The following is a 14,656-nucleotide window of genomic DNA, read 5'->3' as shown; positions in this document are numbered from 1 at the left end:
ATCCAATTCTCAATCGGATTTTAAATAGTTGCAATAAAAGGAACGTAACACGTAATCACAGAAATCATAAATATACATTAAAACATATCAGAAATGCTTAGGATTGGTCCGTTCTTAACAAATGCATTGAATTTAAGTTTGGTAACAAAGTACTAATTCAGGAGTGTGTTTATTCGGAGACGTTGAAGGTTATTGCTTATAAAAATGTATCTAATACACCGGATGATAAAATGAATAACGCGTATTTTACCACACATTTGTAACAAAAAAAAAGGGGGAAAAAAAATCAATATTTATTTTTAAATGTACGAAACCTTCTACGAAAGTCAAGATGAAAAGCAGAAAAAAGAGACTATAATGCTAAACAGAGAAGATTTGATTACTATCTACAAACATATAAGTTTTGATCTCGAAGTCAATCTACATATCTTTGGTATCACAAAGGCTTGGTCCTCATGGTTCAGAGAGACCAACTAAAAGAATACTGATTCCTCTTTTTCACACAAGAACGAAAAATCAAGCTATATACTATAATGTATAACCCTAAATATCTGAATAAACTTCGAAAGTCTATAAAGTCTAAAAGAATACGTTCCAATTTGAGGACAAACTCCAAAAGCTCGAATCGAATAGATCGAAGAAGTTATGTAATAAAAACAAATGTAATTAAACAAAAAAAAAACCATTGTGATATGTAACAGTATTATGATTTTAACTTGTTTTCAACAAGCATCTTGCCCAACCTACATCCAGCAAATCCGACTCTTCATTTTTAAGAATTATGATTCACATTTGGCAATTTTCAGAATTCACAATTTTAACGCAATGATTACATGACGGGTTAAAATATGTCTTTTTGCTTGAGGACGAATTCATCAAGAACAAATTGTTTTACCACTTTCATCTTTGGAAATATAGGTTTAAAAGGCCATGCCCTTTGATGTTATCGACTCAAGTGGTCACATTAAAACAAATGTATAAAAATCAAGATTTGAAAGACTTAAGTTTACAAAAATCTTCATTGAAACACGACAAACATCACCAGCCGGTTTGAATCCTGATGCAGTCTTCACACAAAGCATTCTCCTTTCGCACACGGTACATCGATACGATACGTATAAACGATCACGACGCCATCTGCGCATGCACAATGATTGCATTTCTGTTCACCTTTGACCTGGCATGTTGCTACTCAATCGTTGATGAGGTATATAATTTGACATAAATCTCATAAAATCGATAATAATTTTCATGAAAATAATCTAGTTTCTCTTGCAATTTAAGACATGCTCCATTTCAAGATACCGTGCCACTGCAAATACCACCGACCAAGTTATTCTCTCAGGTCGGAACGGCAACATGGCGAGTCCAATACGAATCCTTTGGGTGAATGTCTTTGTTTCTTGGATGGTTTACCAGGTTTTACCGAACCTCCAGATTCAAGGTATAGTCGCATACTGTCCTGACCAGCTCAGAGCCGGGTTCTAGGTCTGGCATTGGCTCTCCGACAGCTTGGTGCAGGTTAAATCTTTGTAACAGACCGCCGAGGAGAAGTATGAGCTGCATAAGAGCGAGTTGACTACCGATGCATGCTCGGCTACCCAAGGAGAAGGCGAGGAAAGTGCGTGGGACAGAAACCTTGCCATCGTCTGTTAGGAAATGCTCTGCAACGACACAAACCAAACCAAAATTACATTGAGTAGATCGATCAATCTATTAATGTGTGAAATATACTAGGGCATAATGATCCGTGATGATTTTGAATGTAAAGATAAACATTGTAGGGTAAGTCTTTTTTTTTATTTAGCTACCCCGAAGCCATGAAAGTAGCCATATGAATCATAACCTCCTTAAATTTCACTTTGTCAAAGCGATAAATTATTTTTCAAAATCCATTATTATATTCTAGATCACATTCCCTCAAGACATAATTAGAGATGGTAAAGGAGAAGACCAGGAAGAAATGAGAACAGACGAAATGCCTGAACTAGCAAAAGAGACGAACAAGCTAGTCCCGGTCTGGCAGAAGTGGAGACTCTTCCTTTATTGCCCTACCATTATCCCGGGTGACATGACTGAAACTTAACCAAAGTCCTCAGTATACGTATACAACTGGGTGAAATGGTTAATAGGAACTGTCATTTTGTGAGATATGTTTTCGATAGCTTGACAAAGCCAAGGAGATTGGAAGATGTCTTACCTGGTCTAAAACTGCTCGGGTCTTTCCAGTTCTTTGGATCGTGATGCACCCACCAGAGGTTGCAGAATACCGTGGTATCCTTAGGAACGTCATAACCCTTGACACTGTAACAGGAATGAGGTTGAGGTGTGTGGAATAGTGGTTAGAACGATCATGTCAACATAAATTCTGCCTACAATGACTTGACAAAGTGATCGATAAGAAATGTAAGCATTTCAGAAGTAAATTTACATAACATAGGTCTAGTCCAGAGGATGAGAAGTCAAGCATGGATGTGATTCTTTTTAATGCCTAGTTTTTACAGTAAAGCTGAGTCACTTGCCCCACCGATGTTTAATAGGATTCATCAATCGTGTCACTAGTACAATATTTTTCTTTAAGAAAGAAATTTACAGGATCAATTATTTTTTTGTTTTTGTTTTGTAAAGCATCTATTGGAATTTAAGATAATGAATATATTCCATGACGACCTGGGCAGGATGAACCCTTCCATTAGTGATCTCTGATGAATGATTCCCTTACATTATGCGATAAGTATTCAATATAATACGAACTATGAATTACTAGTATCCAAGCAAAATACATAAGATCTACGGAATTTGTCTCGAGTTTAACGTATCCACTTACTGTGTATCACACGTTGTCCGTCTAGGTCCATTCATGGAGGACATGGAGCTTTGTCGAAGAGTTTCCAATACTGTGGCCTCAAGGTATGGCAATTTGGCACGATCTTCCCAGGTAGGCATCCTGTCTCCGATACCCGCTGCCATTTCTGACTGGATTTTGGCTTGGACCTGTGGTAAGAAAAGCGGGGAAGCGATTGGTTATCGCTGAGGGTAGAGTTTATGGTCCATCAATAAAAATGATGTCGAACTATTGCAAGGAAAAAGGACCGGTGTCATTGATGGCCTCTAATTCTTTCAACTAAGGAGCTCTTGTCATCATGAATATGTAATACATAACTCAAAGTAATATTCTTATGCTATTTATTACATTTATTTTGATTAAGTGTCTGGCACTATTATTAAAGCCATCTTTTCAGACTTTGGCCAACTTGGTTTTAGTTGGTCCATGAGCACGAATTAAATAATTTTGTTTTGGGCTTGCCATATGAAGCGATATCCACACGATTGTAACCAACTAAAACTAGACTGGCACTCTGAAATGATTAAGATGTGGATCGAACTACAGGCAAAACAAAACAAAACAAAAACAGTTCTATGGCTGGTGAACCCCAACGCCACCGAAATGACCCGTCAAGTGGTAATTGGTTGCCGATCTACTAGTATCTGATAGACCTACCTCTGGGTGATGGATTAGAAATGCAATGGCCCACTTAATCGTCTTGTAGGTAGCTTCGTAGCCTCCAAGAAACATATCCCAAGTTGCCATAACCACATGGTCGGCGCAGAATACGTCATTTCCGTTTTGATCTTTGGATTCCTTCATGGTGGCGATCAGCGTATCTGTGATGTCCCGGATGTTTGTTGGGTCAAAGGACGCGAGGTGCTCATCGTATTTCTTCTGCAGAATGGCGTCGCGGCTGCTAATGAGTTCCTGCACAAGGCGAAGCTTTTTGCTCGGGAAGATCTGTGAGTAATAAATAATGTAAAGATAGTCCATTTAGAATTATGGGGTAGACTCGAATAATAACCAGATAAATAATTAGGACTTTATTATTCCGTTATTTTCCGGCTCAATTGCGCGACTGTGCCAAAATCTAGAGGCTATGCAGAGATGCAAGAAATGCACTTAAGACTTCGCTTTCGCTTTCCATGTAACTTTCTGGTTTCAAGACGTAGTAAACATATCTTTAATGAAGGGTTTACAATGACGCTCTGCTCAGCAAATATTATTTTTTAATCTGTAGCATAATCCCCAAAGTTTGAACCTGACTAGAACTCGAATTTTATTTTAAGTTGCCATTGAACGTTCATAGTGACTGCCCCCCTTGTAATATTTGTTGTGATGTAAAAGGGCAGGGCATCCCTTAACATGAGGTTTTGTATTCATTAAATGATATAGGTCATATCAGTTCTCTACCTGCAAACATGGCAATTCCTCTGATTACCACGTCAAATTTACGTAACTCCTTGAATAATTGCCATTTTGTATTCTGAATGTGGCCGCAAAGCATTGTTCTTGGTGACAAATCACAAACTCAATTTGACAAGCATACGATCTGACATTTCCCCGAGACAATTGAATTACTTCAAACTTTGGCCAAGTTCGCGCCAATCCGGTCTCGCTTTTTTAGAACAACCCCTAGTAAAAGTACATTTCAGAACACGAGCCAACTCTCAAAGTCATGACAGAGTTGACAATTTGTCATCTCCCCTATAACAGTGTATAACACAAACATTATACCGAAATCATTATAATTCATTACGGGCAGCATGTGAGTACAGCACACAGTCAAACGAGATTGATGATATGGACTCATACTGTCTTAAACAGAAATTTCACAGAACACATAGCTATTGAAGAATCCAGAAGAAGTATTCCATAAAAACCTTAATAATACACTCGTAAAATTGCTTAGACGATCCTCAGATAAAATGCTAGTTTGAGGTGTTTTATCAAAGGAACAGAACATTATTGCTTGCCAGGACACCTTGCTAGGTCATTCCGCAATGCCTACTTATTTAAATTTACTCATTATTCTTATCTGATATTTTGTGAACTCTCGAAAACTTCTATTGAAAGACATCACAAGAGCAAAAAATGGGCAGAGCGACAGAGTGGTGCCGGCGCGGTATTCGATCAAGTCACAATGGCAGTTTCCTTGAATATTTCTCATCGCCCAAAGAGTCAGGAACACAGATACCCTCACAACTCCACTAAATTATCAATGGAAGGTAACATTTAAGAAAATAACTTTTTTCAAGAGAATGAAATTATAGCCTTGAAAGGAAAAACAAAAATAGATTTTTGTTTTCTTTTATTCATTTTTCGTTTGTCCAATTAGTGCTACTTGTGGGTTGCTTTCTATTGGACTGACTGATAACCTTGCTTTATATTTGACCAGACATGTGGATTCCAATGGTACTAGCACTCTCCAAATCAAAGTTAATGTATATATATATAATATATATTTATATATATATATATATATATATATATATTGATAGTCACCACAATAGTAGCGAAGAATACAATAATTATGTGAATATTTCTCTATGAAATAACTTTACCTTACAGTTTGACAATAGTTTTTAGTGTCTATGCTATATCATGCTCTGTTATAAAAGTGTATAAGTATTCTCGTCCCATATTTTAAGTTTCAATTGAACCTGGTGCCCAGTGGATAACATGGCTGATATGAACTTTCAGATAACTACACCAGTAGGCTTCAGCTGTCCATCAAAGTTATGGAAATTGTTTATGGCCCTAAGCGGAAAGACCCCTACTGAGGGATACCTAGTTGAGTATGTCTTTGATTTACGACGGAGACTCGAGGATCTGTTTTTCCTTCCACGTTTTTCTTCTACCCCCTCTATTTCCCTACACTTTCCATATCTCTTTCTCTGTTTTTCAATGGTTCCCGAGACGAAAAAAGTGAAATGAAAGAAACACTACGGATATTACATTCCCGCGTAATGGTCATAACAAAATACTGGAGGACAATGAAATAATGCTCACCTCCAAAAGGGCCTACTGAAACAATACAGAGGTCTAAATCGTCATCGCATGTACAACAAGTACCATGTTAACAATTCATAATTTGTTTTTCGATTTTTTTTTGCGACTTCACACAAGGCTTGGGTGTCAAACTGATTCCTCAAATCATTGTATCTACTTCCTTTGTGACATGAATGGGATTAACTGGATTAATATTTTGGATGAATGACTTTTCGTCATTCTCTGCTGTTAAAAAAGTACAGTTGCAAGTTGGCTGGCATTATGCTCTCGACTAGGCCCGCTTTCCATCCAGTCGATTTGTTTGTTTTTCAAATGTCAGTTCGCGTAAAGTTCAATGCACCGTTTCTCAGTTTGCGGTATTTGATAGTCCACAAATCATAACTTTAATAGTTACCAATAACACGGAGACGGCAGCCAGAAATAATAGACGCGAGCCAGCGAAAATAATGTCCAAACATGTAGTTTCAAGCCAGTCGTTCTGGGAAAATTTCATTGGGTCTTCAAACACATTCAAGGAACGAAAGTGGCCAGTAATCTCCACACTCCTAGCATGGACCTATAGGTCCATGCTCCTAGTGACCAATGAAATGAAAGTAAATAACATACATTTTGATGTCTGAATTCAGCACATTTAGATTGAATGCATAAACCAACTATGACCGGCATAAAACAGATGAGAAGTGTTGAGCTAGACTAGGCTGTTAATAAGGAGCAAACGTAAAAAAGTGGATTGGGCCTCACGAATCGGGGAAACCACGAGAGATGCATCGGGAAGTTTCCCCGACCTTTAGTCATAGGAACCCCGCTGGCAGCTCATAAAAAGAACCCACGGCGCAGTTGTTTTCGCCCCATGAAAGAATACATTTCTTCCCAGTTACACCTGCCTTTGCTTGCTGATTTTCTGAGATTTTTTAATTTACACTTTTTCTTCTGACTGAGAATAGGAAAAATGTATATATATATATATATATGTATATATATATATATATATATATATATATATATATATATACATATATATATATATATATATATATATATAGCGTAGTCAAATGGACCTACAGCAGACACCGGTGGTCACGGTGGTCAAATAAAGTCTATTTCCAATAATGCATTGTATCACGATGGTTTTTTTCATAATTATTTCCAATAAGGAAATTCTTTCCAGATAAGATTTAAATCAGGCCTGGATTTTTTCTGTACAACCAATGCGGACAGGGCACTCTTCCATTTTACAAACATGTCCATGTGTTGGTGCAGTGTAGCCATTTGTGTTTTTTCATGTTACATGAATCGTTCGGATGTTTAGTTGGAGTGTGACCACTTGCGTTGCTTGTCTGAAAAGTTTTTTAAGAAATCGACCCATGAACCGATAGTTCTCATAACATCTAATTCATTGATCAGAATTTGCATTCTACATTATATGAATATATGCCTTAATCATCTGTTCTCACCATTGCGAGAGCAGATGTCTATATTGTAACCTCACCAACAAATTTGGAAACGTAAGACTTAAAATTTACTGAATTTAAATTTGGGGAACGAACATGCTTAGGTCTAACTCATCGCCATGGACATGGTGGAAATACGAATATCATTAATGTCAATAGTGACGGTTGTATGATATGATCAATGAAAGTCATATAACATGTAGAAAGAACAAAGTGCGAGGTTCCCTGCAAAATATTCCTAATGGCAATAGATATAGATATAGGGGTTACTTCCCCATCATCCACTGAGAGTTCGAAACAGGGACAACATGAAATTGACTCAAGTGACATTCTCATGTTGTGGCATACTCATATTTGTGTGTTGCTGTAAAGGTAAGTCCATTTAATCCCTTATTTGCTTTGGCGTACCCGCCTTTTTTAAATCATTCCCTCCTTTTCCTCCCTCAAAACGCGCCAAACCTCAGTCAAGCGATATTTCCGTCACTCTCTCATCGTCTGCTTCGAATTCACACCTCAAAATGAGAATTGAAAGGAAAGAAAGAAGAAAGAGGTCCAGGCGGGGCAAGCGAGTTCAAAAAAGAAAATAAGCTTCGGGATGTCACGAGGAAGCGGCGTTGACAGATCGCCGCACGGGGAACTCCTGGCTTGGGAACGCTGTAGCTCTTCGCTGAGATGTTATTGATGGGGCCGTTTGGCCTGCCTGTGTTACTACTGGGAGGGTAGGGAAAAGGGAATATTTTTGAAAGGGATCTGGCGGGCAGGTTCCCCGGGGATCGCTTGTGGTTGTGAGGTTAAGCCTTTGTTATCTATGGCGAGAAAGATTGGTGAGGGAGATCGGGAAGATGAGAGACTAGACGTCGAGTGATCCATAACGCAGGTTCTATGACACATTCATGGAGGTACAAAAAAAAGTGCATGATGCCTACCAAAAAGACGTTAAACAAGCAAAAAAAAAATAACAAAAAATAATAATATCTTCCCCTTTGTATGAATTGAATAGCGAATCAAAAAATATACAGTACATAATACAAATTTTTCAAATAAGTCATGTTAGTAGTTCTCAAACAGTACGCTATACATCCAGGCCGATTGAATATGCTATTCAGCTTGTGAAAGCAATTTCTATAGAAGGACATTTTGTAAAGTTTTTATATTAATCCGCCAAGGCGCAGAAATGGTTGATTCATATTATAAATAGTAAAAAATGGTAATGCTTAAGAAGAATTTGAGTTACAATGTTGCCTTAAAAATAACCATAGGATAGGACCTCAAAGAGCTGACGTAACGACCATACCCATGGACGTTACGTCATGAATTACCTATTGGGACTTTATTGCTGTACCTGGTTCCTATTTAGCTGAAAGAACGTATCGACATTGCTGTAATTCCAGCATATATATTCATAAAAAGTGATATATTTTTTGCTAGCATGCCGACCTCCCCATGCTCACGTCACAGTTACGTCCCCATAATTAGGCTAGCCTCATGATGATTAAGGGATGGGTCCCGTCGTGTGCTCGGCACGGGGCCCCAGCCGTCTAGTTAACCCCGCCTCACCCCCTAACCCCAGCAGGAGCTAAAGATACTATTTCCTGAACGAGCTCGATCCCTTTCTCGCTAACCCCATTCCTGACTTCTCAGCTGATTGTATTCTTGTTATTTTGTACTACATGGAGATCAGTTCCTTAATTCATAAAGTGGAAAAAGCAGACTGTTTTTTTTAAAGTTATTGGTGACGACGATGACGAAATTTCTCTTTACTTTATGGTAGCATTGAAGATACTATGAATACTGATGCCAAGTTTCAGATGAATTTTTACTTGAAATATGTTATGTGCCCTCTTTCAACTATCAAATAGTTATGTTGGATGTTTGCGGAATGCTAAGGGTTGCATTTTGGTGTAAGGAACAATTATGGCAATAAGCGTGAAAATCCTACACTATACTGTAAGATATCAAGTTTGGGTAACACACGTCTGCACGTACAGATTTGTTTTTTTCAGGAACAGAATGCATATAGGTCGTGCGTAATCCAACATTCATGTATTTCCATTGTGTTACATGAACATGAACGATCCCTCTGCTTTGGCACTCTGTTCTACAAAAAAACTGGATCAGTGCTATCTTTGACTTCATAACGCCAAATAAAACTGAACATAAAAAGCTACGATTTAGGGGCCATCTTTCGAATATGAAATGACCCTTTCTATCGTACACAACACGACCAATAGCATGAACAACAAGCGTCACTAAAAAAAGAAGAAAAAAACCGCTTGGAAATCTCGGCTAGAAAGGGCAATGACTTCGAAGGAGATGCAAAAGGTCAGTGGGTCAAATTCCTCTTGTTTTTGAGCTGCCACCTGTCCCTTCCAGCAACAGTTCTTTATTTTAACCCTCCCCCTTCTTTAATTTCTTGGTTGGAAAAGCTCAAGACCTACTTTTCGCAAATCTGTCGTATTTTCGTACTTGGTGCCCCCCTTCACTGAGTAGTTTAGATTCGTCCTAACCAAGGGCGTGTGACCCGTTTATTCTGGGATAATTCCTGCCCGTTTAGGGATAATTTCCAGGCAGATAACTTTCAACCCTAGCTTGACTGTCCGGTCTGTCACCCCATCGTAATGTTGGAGAGAAACAAAAATGGAGGTGTTCCGACTCCACATGTACCACTATACCTAGAATCCACTGCTTCTACCAAGAACGAACACGCGGTCATTTTAGTTGCGCTTGTAAACACCCAATTTCGTAAATGTTACAGAAAACTGCATAATGTTACAAGCGCACAACCAAAGGCCTCTAAGTTAATCGGTGGTTGCTTTTTTTTTAATCGCATATATTACATTTTATTGTTTTATCAATATCAACAGATATTAAAACAAACATTACATTGTATCCTGTAGACATGGAAATCATTGGGCTCAAATTTCAGACACATTATTTACCAATCCCAGTCATTAGCAAAGTCGTGTCTAACCTTTTCCCTTTTTAAAATCCAGTTTGATGATTATTTCCCTTGAAATAGACGTAATAGCTGTGCACAAATGGGTTCCATGAATTTTGCTCCGGCGACAATTGCTCCGCTATATATTCCACACACTAGCGGAATAATCAACTTCAACCCTGCATTTAACATTATACCCTACCCTAAACCTAACCATAACCCTGACATAAGAAACTAACCCCGGGGCAACTGTCGCAAGAGCAAATGTCGTGTCACGGTGCAAATCAAGTAATGAGTTTTCAAAACTAGAGAAATCAGTTATTTTCTCTACCACTGAATCTATGAGGGATCGATAATAACCAGGATAGATGACCTCTCAAGAGAGAGATACTGTAATATCAACTATTCCAAATCCCATAATCATGGCAATAAAATAATACCCTAAATCATTTCATTCCATCACCCCTTATTTCTCAAACGTCACCACAATTAACCTACGCACTAAATTGAAAACCAGTATGATATATTCCATCTTTGCTATCACCAGAGCCAAACTGATTCAATAACAGTTGTTTTGTTAGAAATAACACACTATCGGCAGATCATTTCGAGTCATTATTCCAATGTCAACGTTCTGTTGACAGAAATTAATCATTTACCTCGATCTATATAGCTTTGCTCTTTGTGCTGTTTTCTTTTCCTTTTGTGGATTACCTTCAAGTTTTGAGTAAACAAGCCACATTTTCTTTAAAAAACTATTGATTTTTTACAGTTTCGGTAAAGGTTCCTCTGGTTTTAAACTAACCATATTTAGTATGGCCGAAGTTAAGCCCACGATCTGCTGTTTGCATTGCATACCCATTAATCAAATAAGTTTTTTTTTTTTTTTTACGCATGTGCATGACAAGAATATGGCCATCATTATTGCATTGCTTTATTTTCGTTAGTCTTCATTGAAAGAGCCTTTGATGATACCTTATCCCTTTGACATGTCATGCGCATAGAATTTTCAAGAAATTTTTATTTTACCGTGAAGTTTCATCATGGTAAACACTAAGCATATTGAGGTCACAATCATGGTAATATTGCCAAATTTTGTGTCGCAACAAAATAATATGGGCACCGTAGTGAGGTTGAATTATTTTCTGAAGGGAATCAATGGCAAGTCTAGAGTAGATCCATTAAACTAATCATTACATTAAACCATTATCCCCTGAATGCACCAAGAACGAATCTGACCATTCACAAAGACTCTGGTGTTGATTTACCACCAGCCCGGCATCTATATATGCCCACACCAGAGAAATGATTAACTAACACCCTCTCGAAATCTTCGTTCAATCATTGACTCATGCAGACTTTGCATTCCCTTGTCAAAACTCTCCTCTGCCGAAAACGTTTTGCTGTAGCAGCTGCCAAGACTTGGAATGCTATCCCTCTTTCAATGCTTCCAGTGTTCTTGGCTTCTAATCTTCCCTTAAGACAGACCTTTTTCCTCAATAATTAATTTCCCTTTTTATCTTGAATATTGTAGTAATTATTGCAAATGGTAAATTATTATACATACATTTTACGCGCTATGGTACTTTTTGTTTTTAGCGCCTCTATATGTCCATTATTATTATTAATCAAAGCGATTGTCTTGGTTCTCCCCTTTCCTTGACCATTCTATGTTAAAACAAAATTTAAATCGCCAACGAAGCATTGATACTAGTAATTACAGGAATATCCGTTTTGAATTGAGATGCCCAGCCGAACAGTATACAGTATTTTAGGGAATTTATTAATGGAGTTGAACTTAAATGTGTTCAAATTCCAGAACGATTCAATTTGAAGGCGAGACAGCAATTCTCCGTGAACAAACGTACTAGTGGGAATGCAGTACGAGCGCCCTCTATTATACCAAATACACACATGTAATCAATTCATCTCACTTCATAGTTACCGTTCATTCCAAATCATCACTCAGAGGCTGCTGGTTGACTTTGCATATCTTAAAATGTGTGGTTGTGATGTGATTACTGACGAATTATAACATACATTTCAAAATTTTCAGCAATGCTACATATAACTTTTGTTTTGTTTGTGGCCAAATATGTTTCAAAGGGTGTAAGGCGTATACATTCAATTCAAATAAACATTCATTTCATTCCATATCACATGCTATACATGAAAACATTTTCTTCTACGAATATTCAGTACTTTTTTGTTATCATTTAAAGTGAATGTTGTGCTGGGTATTCGATAAACATGTAGAACATAGGGTTCGAATTGTCAGACTATGACTATTTTCCAGGTGAACCCGGATTCCGGTTGGCTGGAGAATTCCATTCGCAAACGTGTGTCGATTCGGTTCATTGCAAACCGTATTCGTTTACACATCGCGTGGGTAAATCTCGAAAGAGAGTAGACACGCTAGAGGGTGTATTTTTAAGACGATATAGTAAGGAGCGAGAGAGGGGGGAAGTGGCGGGGGTGGAGAGCGCACGTACAAACCCATCTTTCACATGCATGTTTTCCAATATTCTTGTGTAAAATAATTCATCTGAACGAAAAAAAAGAGCTACGATTTCAGTACATAATACTTTTGAATATTGCCAGGCCAGTAGACATCTAGGGTCATGAAGATTGACACGTATAAGATTATGACTCGCGGCTACGATGAAGGAGTTATACCAAAGTTTCAAATAGCGTTCAGTGAAAACAAAATGTTATGTTCTTGATTATTGAGAACCATTTATAATTATTATTATTATTGTATGGATAATCCTAAATCGTCCACGACCTAACACATTTACACCCAACTTCTTGAAAATAACAGAATTGACACATTTGTTCAAAAAAGGGGGAAATTTAATATTTTAGTCTGCTTGAAACAAAGCTATGTAATAAAAGTATGACCTAGTTTTATCTCGGTTGCTTCTTTATCATTTTTTAAGTCAACCACATGTAAATCGGGGATAAGCACGATTACGATTTCTGCAGGTAATAATTCAATATACATGAATCAGTCGCGTACAAATCCTGGCTCATCATTTTCCTATCACTTGGTTTATATCCGGGGTATATATATGGTATCCGCAAAGTACAGGACGGGAGCGCAGAGCAATCTCTGCATTATTGCTCGAGCTTCAAACGAGTATACCGCAGTCGCGTACACAGTTTATTGATTTCTTGCAGTTCTCTGTTTCCTTCGTTTCTCCCTCACACTGCACATCCCCTCACGCTTTCTTTATTTCTCTTGTTTTTTTGCCGTCTTATAGCGTGCCTCACCCCTCTCCCTCCATCTCTCTTCCTTCGAATATGAGCCCATCTGACGAATTGACTTTCTCGCTCTATCGACTGTATTTATAAACCACTCATCCTCTCCGTCTGCGATACAAACAGTGAGCATTATTTATTGTAGTGTTGAACTGGTCGGCCTAGGTCGACAGAAAGTAAAAGAGATTAAGATAGAGGGAGATAGAGACATGGGGGGGGGGGGAGGTCGCAAAAAACGACTAGTAGAAAAAAATAAGTAATCAATTTCAATTAGTAAAAAAATGCCATAGAACGTAACGACACTGGGCAGATATGTGTATGAGAAAAGGCCATAAAGATGGGAGGATGCGGGCATTTGATGGAATACTGGGAGGAAAGGTAAGAGTAGGCTTATATAAAGATGACTCATGAAGAAAAGAAAAGAACTGTACAAAGTGAATGTATTTACCAACTTGCATGGTATGTTCTTCAACAGAATTAGTGGTGAGTAGAAGCGAAACGTCAGTTAACCACGCGAAAACATGATTTTTTTGACGGGCAAATACTATAGGAATTCCTTTCTGATACCATGCACCAAGCACTAACAGAATATAACGTGATGCCAGGAATTCTGAATGAGATGGGGATGTGAGGAGGGGAAGGCTGATGCCATCCCGTTGCCATGACAGCGATTTGACTAGAGGCTGTGTACGTGAGGGATAATGTTGCCAGTGTTTGGCTGTCATCCAGTTGCTTGCACCGCATCATTCATCAGCTGACTCAAGCTGTGTTAAGACGTCTTACAAACACCTTGTATACCAGTCAAGCATTGTAGGTCAACGGTACGACACATGTCGGGGAGGCATCTACTCTGCACTGCATTTATTGTGTATCAATAAATCTTCAAGTGCCATTTGTACTGCTATAAAGCGTTGGGAATCAAACAGTTCAATGTAATTAAGAGAAAGTGTCTTTGAAAAAGAGTCTGTGGGCCCTGCTATCGGTAACCATGCTGTGCATTTTCTTCCTCATCGGTGTCGCCATCGTTTCTTTCACAGTTTTGCCATTAATTTACCCTCTCCAATTCCTTTAACAATTCATTAAATCTCGAATACTAGCCAGCACCCCACATACCGTTCTCCTTGCAGCATGTCAGACCTGATTTTATATGAGGGATAGTAAGGG

At 38.2% G+C, this 14,656-nt stretch overlaps 1 protein-coding gene across 1 annotated transcript; it reads right to left on the bottom strand.

Annotated features, from left to right (window-relative positions):
• Positions 1 to 1,015: 1,015 nt before the first annotated feature.
• Positions 1,016 to 3,830, bottom strand: LOC129281073 (steroid 17-alpha-hydroxylase/17,20 lyase-like). The gene is made up of 4 exons (XM_054917063.2): positions 3,503 to 3,830; positions 2,828 to 2,994; positions 2,201 to 2,304; positions 1,016 to 1,664 (listed from the first exon to the last, which is right to left on the bottom strand). Exons 1-4 carry the CDS (start codon positions 3,821 to 3,823, stop codon positions 1,423 to 1,425), a joined length of 834 nt encoding a protein of 277 aa, XP_054773038.2. The 5' UTR covers positions 3,824 to 3,830; the 3' UTR covers positions 1,016 to 1,422.
• Positions 3,831 to 14,656: the final 10,826 nt, after the last annotated feature.

Source organism: Lytechinus pictus, chromosome 17 (assembly GCF_037042905.1).
Source record: "Lytechinus pictus isolate F3 Inbred chromosome 17, Lp3.0, whole genome shotgun sequence".
Classification (NCBI taxonomy): domain Eukaryota; kingdom Metazoa; phylum Echinodermata; class Echinoidea; order Temnopleuroida; family Toxopneustidae; genus Lytechinus; species Lytechinus pictus.
This window is presented reverse-complemented; position numbering and strand designations above follow the sequence as displayed.

Coding starts and splice junctions, on each gene's coding strand:
- LOC129281073 (XM_054917063.2), bottom strand. CDS start 3,823: ATGGACTATCTTTACATTATTTATTACTCACAGATCTTCCCGAGCAAA. Junction 2,995..3,502: donor TTCTAATCCATCACCCAGAG/GTAGGTCTATCA, acceptor TTCTTACCACAG/GTCCAAGCCAAAATCCAGTC. Junction 1,665..2,200: donor CCCGAGCAGTTTTAGACCAG/GTAAGACATCTT, acceptor GTGTCGTTGCAG/AGCATTTCCTAACAGACGAT.